The sequence below is a fragment of the Theropithecus gelada genome, chromosome 11 (assembly GCF_003255815.1).
Source record: "Theropithecus gelada isolate Dixy chromosome 11, Tgel_1.0, whole genome shotgun sequence".
Taxonomy (NCBI): domain Eukaryota; kingdom Metazoa; phylum Chordata; class Mammalia; order Primates; family Cercopithecidae; genus Theropithecus; species Theropithecus gelada.
In genome coordinates this window covers 56095617-56105287 of record NC_037679.1, presented here as the reverse complement: position 1 = coordinate 56105287, position 9671 = coordinate 56095617, and the positions used below count along the sequence as shown (strand labels likewise).

At 37.7% G+C, this 9671-nt stretch overlaps 1 protein-coding gene across 1 annotated transcript in view; it reads right to left on the bottom strand.

Annotated features, from left to right (window-relative positions):
• Positions 1-4961: 4961 nt before the first annotated feature.
• CFAP54 (cilia and flagella associated protein 54) overlaps positions 4962-9671 on the bottom strand; it is a 380538-nt gene continuing 375828 nt past the window's right edge. The window contains exon 67 of the mRNA XM_025402762.1: positions 4962-5081. Within this exon, the coding sequence (XP_025258547.1) occupies positions 4962-5081 (120 nt within the window). The remainder of the gene's footprint in view (positions 5082-9671) is intronic.

The following is a 9671-nucleotide window of genomic DNA, read 5'->3' as shown; positions in this document are numbered from 1 at the left end:
ATTTTCATAGATTGAGTTTTCTAAAATTGGGCATATGTATATAGTTTAACATTAGTTTCAAAATGATTTTTAGTTGTCATTAAAACCCAAAATAATGAAACCAGATGTGAACTACTCAGTTCCAGTCATATAATGAGATGAGAATGATAGTTCAGTTTATTAGTTATTTACTGATAGGTGAGCCAATAACTATACAAAGCTTGCAAGCCAACAAGATGAAGGGAATCGATGTGTTTGTTTTTAATTTATGAGACACATTATGTATGCAAAAGAAGTAGAGACCAATATAATAAACGTTCAGCTTAAGAGAGAAAATTTTACAAAGACAAATGAAACCTCCTGAGCATTTTCCCTAGAGTTCATCCTCCCTCCTTTATCCAAGAGGTGACCACAAACCTGAATTCGGTGTCAACCATTAATGAATTTGTGTTAAAAATATTTTTAGTATATATGTACTCAGCCATAAATACTATATTATGTGTTCTGCCTGTATTTAAGCTTTATACAAATGGTATACAATGGTATCTTCTTACATATATCCTGCAACACTTGATTTTCTTTGACTAAACCTGCTTTTGAGATGAATCCAGATTGATATATATCTCTGTTATTAATCCATTTATGAATGTTGTTTAGTGTTTCATTATTTATTTATAACTTCTATAAAATATTATCCTGTATGACTATGCCACTATTTCTTTATCCATTCCACCTGATGGATATTTCATAGGTTTTCCTTTGTTTTTACTACTATAATCAATGCATCAGAAATTTGCACAAGTCTTGTTGGGCAAATAGGTCGGAGCTCATATTGTAGAATATACTATAGCATTTCAAATGAGAGAAAATGGCAAAGAGTAGTTAAGCAGTGGACTTCTGGGTTCACTGTTTTCTCCCCTAACCCCATTAGGGGCTTGTTCAATCCTATGCATATATAGATAATATTAAATAAATAATAATATTTAAATCTTTTTTATGGATGAAGATGTGCTGGATGACATGTATATTTCATTTAAGTTTTCAGGTTTTATGGGCACCCTATAAGTTCCATGATGCATTAGGAAAAACAATGTGCCCAGTCTCAAACTGAATGTAACCTAAAGTAATGTGGAGCAGGCCCACACACTTATGACACTCTTAAGCTACTGTTTTAAGGTTGTTATATGAAAATACTACAAAACTATGTGTCCAAGGACACTGTTAAGAGCCAAATGAGCAGGGCACCTTGAAGTGCTCTAGGAGTCCTTGGAGGCAGACACCCTTCTGCATGGTCATTTGAACTGGATGGAGGGATTTGCATGATGTTGCTCAAAAGGGGAAGGAAGAGCAATGCAGACTGCAGGCAGAAACCGTTTCTGGACAGTACATTTCTACTCTCCAGAAATTTACCATTTCCCCCCTGCAATTCAGTGATGAACAGGTTGGCTGAGCTGGGGACTGTGAAGTGCCTACACATGAAGTGAACCAAGACCACCACATTTAAGCCTCTGAATAGCTGGCAGGTGGTCAATTTCTAAAGCAATCTCTTGGAGGTTGACATGGAGAAAGATACGGGAAGTGCTGCAGTTTTATTACCTATCACTTAGCTGCTGGCATGGGCTTCTCTTCCCTCTTTCCTGACTTCCCTCCCCTGTGTCTGCTCCCCTTCTTCTCCCCCTTTCAGCTTGCCTCCTGTCATTCTCTGTTATAATTAAAACAAATAGAAAACATTGCAGGTGTCTACTATAAAGCATTTGCAGATACTGTATATTTTTAAAAACCAGCTGCAAATTGTGTAATTTGGTCTTTAAAAAAAACTCTGAAAGACATTTCTGGAAATAAACACATCTTTCATCCTGCAGATTTTGAATTTTCTTTTTGTTTGTACTTCAGCCCAGTTCATCATCATTTCCTTACCGCCTTGCACAGAAAGTTACAGCTTTAACTAGTGAGTGTTGCTCCTATTTTAGAAAAGATGGGGAATTTTGGAATGATGGTTTAAACTGGGGAAACTGTTACTGTATGGTCTGGTGCAGTTTTAGACAGTATTTTTCTCAGGCAAAACAACACTCAAGAATAACAGCATCTGTAAGAACTGAAAGTGAAGAAAAAAATAAAAGAAAAAAAAAAGTGCTGAAATGTTATCCGCAATAGTTGGAAGGGATCTGCCTTCCCCAGAGGAAACCAATATATTAGCAGAGATAACAGATAACATTGGGGACCCCCTTCCATGGATTCTTGGGGCATCCATTCAGATCTGCAAGTCATTTTTTAAAATCTGCCCCCAGGGCAGATGACAGGTGTCCCAGTTTTAGCTTGAACCTCAGCTATGTCTTCCTCTCCCTTTACTATCCAATTTCCTAGAGCTATAGAGTGGGTAGAAGAAAGGCACAGAGGAGGCCAACTTAACGGTGAAGAGCTCAGATTCTTCTGGGAGGATTTAAATCCTGGCTCTACTTCCCACTAACTGTGATTGTTAGCCAAGTTATTTAACTGCTTTATGTTTTTGTTTCCTTGTCTATAATATGGGGTCAATAATACTGTGTGCATCATGGTCATTATTCTTGTGAAGACAGAGGGAGAAAATGCACTGAAGCACTTACAAATATGTGCCTGGCAGGTAAATACTCCAGAAAGGGTAGGCAATAATGGTAGCAGTAATGATGGTGGAGTGTTGGTGATACCTCCACCTCCTTCCTTTTTTTAGAACTCCACAGTGCCATCTTTCCTGGATTATATCCATCCATTCATCCATCCATCCATCCCTCCATCCATCCCTCTATCCATCCAACAAATATTATAGACCTATGTGCCAGGTATTGTTCTAGGGTTCTATAAAAATAGTACAAGCACTTATGTTCACTAAAGTAAAGAAAAATGAAAGTATCTAACTAGTAAAAACTTATTAGTGACAAAAACCAGAAGATGTGCATTTGCATTCACAGGAAATTAGCATGAAGTTGAGGTAAGTGGTCTTGGTTATGAGTCATGCTGTTTCTACACCTGTAATAAATGTGTAGGTACTCTGTTGCACCTTTCTTGACCTTGGTAACTAGCTTTGCATAATAAATTAAACTCCCACCATTGAGAAATGCAAACTCTTCAAAGTGATCTCTAACCCAGCAAAGAAATGTGCAAACCCCAGTCTCAGACCAAAGGACTCAGAAGCCATCTTCGCATAAGAGCCATTACCATCCAAATGGCTTTTCTGTTTGAATCGAATTTTATTTCATATGAGGGTATAGACATCAGACAACAATTTTTCCCTTTGAATTCATGAGTAAATATTTGGTTCTTCTTCTCTTTCATTAAAACATGGTTTCCTATCGGTCTTCTTGTCTTTTGTTTCTTTCCCTTTCATTATATCTTGCATTCTTATCTGCCCTGGAGACCAGGCCATCATTCATTCCACTCATTCCTTTCATTCATCCAATATTTATTAAATGCGTACTAGTGTCAGGAACTTGTCACTTCTCTCCTCAGTCACTTGTAATGGCACCCTATCATCTATTGATTCAATCCTGAAGTCTTCATTCTAGTGCTCCTTACAGTTTATTTTCCATCATGACTGTGCACACTCCAGGTAGGTCACAGTCAAGTCCTTTGAATATAAACCATGTGTATTTTTATTTTTATGCCTCTGTTCTCCTCCAGTGCGCCCCCTTCTAGCAAAATTTTTTAGCAAATTTTCAACTACCAAAATCCTTCTTATCCTTAAATGCTTTGCTAAAGGCTTGTTTCCTCTACATTGTATTGTAGAACAATTCATCTTCACTGTTCCCAGACTTTAGAACTTCATAGATGTCTACATTTAAAAGCTTAGGGACTAACATAAAGTTGCATTTTTTCTTATATTATCAAAGGAGATTATTTTAAAATGCCAACTGCCAGCTACTATTACTGTTGTTTCATTTTTTTTAAAAAAAGGCCTTTTTAATACTAGCAGGAAATTCAGAATAGAGGATGATACATTAAACCAATTTAGCTTTAGAAAAACATATTTGTGTTATTTTTTTTAAACCAGGAGTATTCATTCACTGACTAGCATGTGGGAAGAATTCACATGTGGCATTTTTAGATGATAGACAAAATGAGTCAGAAATGCACGGTCCTTTTCCAATCTGGCAGGGAAACAATGCTCCCAGCACTCTATTATTACATCAGGCATTGTGCTAAGCACCTTATTACTTCAACTCACTTAATTAATACACACAGCAATCCTATGGGATAGATACTAACATTCCCATTCTACAGATGAGAAAATAAAAGCTTACAGAATTTAAGTTAATTCCCCAAAGTAGCAAAGCTAGCAAATGGCAAAGTTACTATTTAAACCCAGGTTTATACAATTCTAAAGCTGGCACCCTAAAATTCTGTGCAATATTGCCTCTCAGAAGTATAAAATATGGAAGGTCTCATTTGCTTCCCAAACCACTTAGAGAATTTCCAAAATTGAAATTACCACATGTTGGGGTTTAATCGAGGGTTCTTCAAGACTAGCATTAGTGACATTCTGGACTTGATAATTCTTTATTGTGGGAGCTGTCTTGTGCATTGTAGGATGTTTACTCACTGGATGCCACTAGTACTCTCCAGGGATAACAACCAAATACGTCTCCAGACACTCTCAAATGTCACCTAATGGACAAAATCACTGCCAATTGAGAACCAATGGTTTAATCCAATCTTGCTTTATGGACCTGTCCAAAAACAACCTAAATGACTCCAAACGTGAAAATAGTTGCACTGTGCAAAAACTTGTTTTCTATGAATAGCTCTGTAATACAGTTTTAATAAGCAACAGCAGTGTCATTTAATTCAAATACAATTTAAGACATTCCTCAAAATAATAATTTTTAAAAAAAATTTAGCTTGTGTAAAAAAAGATTTTATTTTTGTTGTTATAAGAGGACCATTCCAAAAACTTAGTTCAAACCAAGAGAAACAACAATTAAATCCTTCATAAGGTTACCATATAATGTTCAGGGAATAATTGACACTATCCAGTTGAAAAGGCTTCCTCCTGATAAAATGCAACCATTAGCCAGATCAAAAAGTCTCTCAAGATTGAATATAGATGGCAGCGAGATATCAAATGGGACCTGAGGAAAAGCATAAAAGTGTTCATGAAATGCATTGTTTCAAACTGTTGACGAAGTTTTCAAAATACCCAAATACCAATTTCTAATAATTTTATATGAAAGATAGTTAACTTGTGTGCCTCAGGTAAGGCACAAAGTTTCATACCTCTAAACTGCCGAAATGGCACATACATCGTTCTACATCCTATTAAGATTCATACATGAGCCTATAAAACAGCAAACACTTCTAAAAATATGGACTATTTGTATTTAGGTAATCATTGTACATGGTTCTAAATGTAAGACTTTTGGCCCTTCTCCTAATAAAATGCTTCCCTGCATAACAGACTGACCAGTTGACAAATCTCCCTCTCTCATTTGGAGCATAAGTCTTGACACAGTGAAGAAGGATGCACCAGGAAATTCTGTTTGGAGATCAGTGCATCTGAAAGAGGCACCATGTTACCCTGAGCGAGAGCTAGTACAGCCAAAGTCATCCTGGGCAGGCTGAGAAAATGGAAAATAAAGACTGCTTTTGTGGTCATAGCATTGGTTATTGATTGGGGGAAGGACAGGGAGGAGAGAACAAAAATGAAGGAAAGAAAAATGTTTGCTGGGGACCCACTTCATGACAATCTAGGTATATACTTGTGTAGAATGACCACAATGAGTTACAGCCTTGTGGGTCCGAATCTTGGTTTAAAAAAAAAAAAAAATTAGAGAACAAGTTTTTATTAATTTCTTGTCTACTTGTTAAATGAGCCAGTCATTCGTTTTATTCTTAAAAAAACATAATGAACCTAAATGTGGATATTCCATTTGGAGGCTGGTTTTTGTTAACTTTTTTGTCACTTTATTGGATTAAAAAAAAGATAAAGTATTCCAGTGTTTTCCATAACTACAAACAATAAAGAGGTGAATAAATAAAAAATTAATAATATTTGCCTTCCTTGATCAATCCTAATATAATCAATGTTTCCAGATTGGAAGGTATCCTTTCAGATGGTTTTTTTCTTTTTTTAAAAAAAATTAAATTATTAGGTTCATTATTTGCTTTTTCAATTAGCAATATGTAAGATAAATCCCTCCTTAATCAATTCAGGGAGGCCGAATAATTACATGGTGTTAAGAATGTGCATCCTGGGGTCTGACATGGTAGCTCACGCCTGTAATCCCAACACTTTGGGAGTCTGAGGCTGGAGGATCACAAGGTCGGGAGTTCAAGACCAGCCTGGCCAACACAGTGAAACCCCGTCTCTACTAAAAATACAAAAAATTAACCAGGCAAGGTGGTGGGTGCCTATAATCCCAGCTACTAGAGAGGCTGAGGCAGAAGAATTGCTTGAACCCAGGAGGCAGAGATTGCAGCAAGCCAAGATCATGCCATTGCACTCCAGACTGGGCGAAACTCCATCTCAAAAAAAAAAAAAAAAAAAAAGAAAAAGTGTGCATTCTGGAGTAGGACTGCTTGGTTCAAATTCAGACCTCATCACTTACCAGCTATGCGAAACTGGGTAAAATGTTTGATCTGTTTGAACTTTAATTTCCACATGCATAAAATAGGAATTATCTATTTTGAATTGATTTTTGTATAGGGTATAAATAAGGGGTTCAGCTTCAGTCTTCTGCTTATGGCTAGCCAACTACCCCAGCACCATTTATTGAACAGGAAGCCTTTTCCCCTTGCTTGTTTTTGTCACCTTTGTTGAAAATCAGATGGTCATAGGTATGTGGCAACATTTCTGGGTTCTCTATTCTGTTCCATTGGTCTATGTGCCTGTTTTTGTACCAGTGCCATGCTGTTGTGGTTACTGTAGTCCCGTAGTGTAGTTTGAAGTCAAGCAACACACTATCTCTAGTTTTGTTCTTTTTGCTTAAAATTGCCTTGGCTATTCAGGCTCTCTTTTGGTTCCATAATTTTAGTTCCATTAATTTTAAAATAGTTTTTTCTAGTTCTGTGAAGAATGTTGTTGGTAGTTTGATAAGAATAGCATTGAATCTGTAAATTGCTCTGGACAGTATGGCCTTTTTAATGATATTGATTCTTCATATCCATGAGCATGGGATGCTTTTCCATTTGTTTGTATCTTTCCTGATTTCTTTGAGCGTGTTCCATAATTCTCATTGCAGGGATCCTTCACCTCCATGGTTAGCTGTATTCCTAGGTATTTTATTCTTTTTGTGGCAATTGTGAATAGTATTGGCTTTCCAAAACTATACAAACCCTGAAAGATAACCTAGGCAATACCATGCTGGACATGGGAATGAGCAAAGATTTCATGACAAAGACACTAAAAACAATCACAACAAAAGCAAAAATTGGCAAGTGGGATCTAATTAAACTTAAGAGCTTCTGCATAGCAAAAGAAACTACAAGAGTAAACAGACAACCTAGAGAATGGGAGACCATATTTGCAAACTATGCATCTGATGAATGTCTAATATCCAGCATCTATGAGGAACTGAAACCAAATTTACAAGAGAAAAACAATCACACTAAAAAACGGGCAAAGGACATGAACAGACACTTCAAAAGAGGACATACATGCACCCAAGAAGAATATAAGTAAAAGTTCAATATCACTGATCATTAGAAAAATGCAAATCAAAACGACTATGAGATACCATCTCACACCTGTTATATTAAAAAGTCAAAAAATAACAGATGCTGGTAAGGTTGCAGAGAAAAAGGGAACATTATACACTGTTGGTGGGAGTGTAACTTAGTTCAATCATTGTGGAAAGTAGTATGGCAATTCCTCAAAGAGCTAAAAGTGGAACTATCATTAGACCCAATAATCCCATTACTGGTTATATACCCAGAGAAATACAAATCATTCTACCGTTAAGACTTCAGACAAGCACACAAATGTTCATTGCAGCACTATTCACAATAGCAAAGACATGTGTATTGGTCCATTTTCATACAGCTACAAAGACCTGCCTGAGACTGGGTAATTTATAGGGAAAGAGGTTTAATTGACTCACAGTTCCACATGGCTGGTGAGGGCTCGGAAACTTATAATCATGGCAGAAAGCAAAGGGAAAGCAAGCAACTTCTTCGCAGGGTTGGAGGAAAGAGAGAACAAAGGAGGAAGAGCCACTTTTAAGCTATCGGATCTCATGAGAACTCACTATCACAAGAACAGCATGGAGGACACCACTCCCATTATCCAAACACCTCCCACCAGGTCCCTCCTTGACACATGGGAATCACAATTTGAGATGAGATTTGGGTAGGGACACAGAGCCAAGCCATATAAACATGGAATCAACCTAAATGCCCATCAATGACAGATTGGATAAGGTAAATGTGGTACATATACATCATGGAACACTATGCAGCCATGAAAAAGAACGTGATCATGTCTTTTGTGAAATACGGATGAAACTAGAGGCTATTATCCTCAGCAAACTAACACAGGAACAGAAAACCAAATACCACATTTTCACTTATAAGTGGAAGCTAAATGATGAGAACTTATGAACACAAAGAAGGAAGAAACAGACACCAGGGTTGACTTGTGGATGGAAAGTGGGCAGAGGGAGAGAAGCAGAAAAGATAACCAATGGGTACTGGGTTTGATAAGATTTGGCTGTGTTCCCACTCAAATCTCATCTTGAACTGTAGTTCCCATAATCCCCATGTGTCACGGGAGGGACCCAGTGGGAGGTAACTGAATCATGGGGACAGCTACCTCCATACTGTTCTTGTGATAGTGAGTTCTCAAGAGATCTGATGGTTTTATAAAGGGCTTTTCCCTCACCTCACTCTGCACTTCTCCTTGCTGCTGCCATGTGAAGAAGGATGTGTTTGCTTCCCCTTCCACCATGATTGTAAGTTTCCTGAGGCTTCCCCAGCCCTGCAGAACTGTGAGTATATCAAACCTCTTTTCTTTACAAATTACCCAGTATCAGGTATGTCTTTATTAGCAGCATGAGAACAGACTAATATAGTAAGTTGGTAACAGAAGTGGGATACTGGTGTAAAGATACCTGAAAATGTGGAAGTGACTTTGGAACTGAGTAATAGGCAGAGGTTGGGGACAGTTTGGAGGGCTCAGAAAAAGACAGGAAAATATGGAAAAGTTAGGAACGTCCTAGAGACTTGGAGGGCTCAGAAGACAGCAAGATGTGAGACAGTTTGGAACTTCCTGGAGACTTGTTCAATGGCTTTGACCAAAATGCTGATAGTGATGTGGACAATAAAGTCCAGGATGAGGTGGTCTCAGATGGAGATGAGGAACTTCTTGGGAACTAGAGCAAAGGTGATGCTTGTTATGCTTTAGCAAAGAGACTGGCAGCATTTTGCCCCTGCCCTCCCTAGAGAACTGTGGAACTCTGAACTTCAGAGAGATAATTTAGGATATCTGGCAGAAGAAATTTCTAAGCGGCAAAGTGCTCAAGAGGAAGCAGAGCATAAAAGTTTGGAAAATTTGCAGCCTGACAATGCAGTAGAAAAGAAAAACTCATTTTCTGGGGAGAAATTCAAGCCTGCTGCAGAAATTTGCATATGTAACAAAGAGCCAAATGTTAATCACCAAGACAATGCAGAAAATGTCACAATTTATGCTCCAGGGCATGTCAGAGACCTTCGGGGCAGGCCCAGGG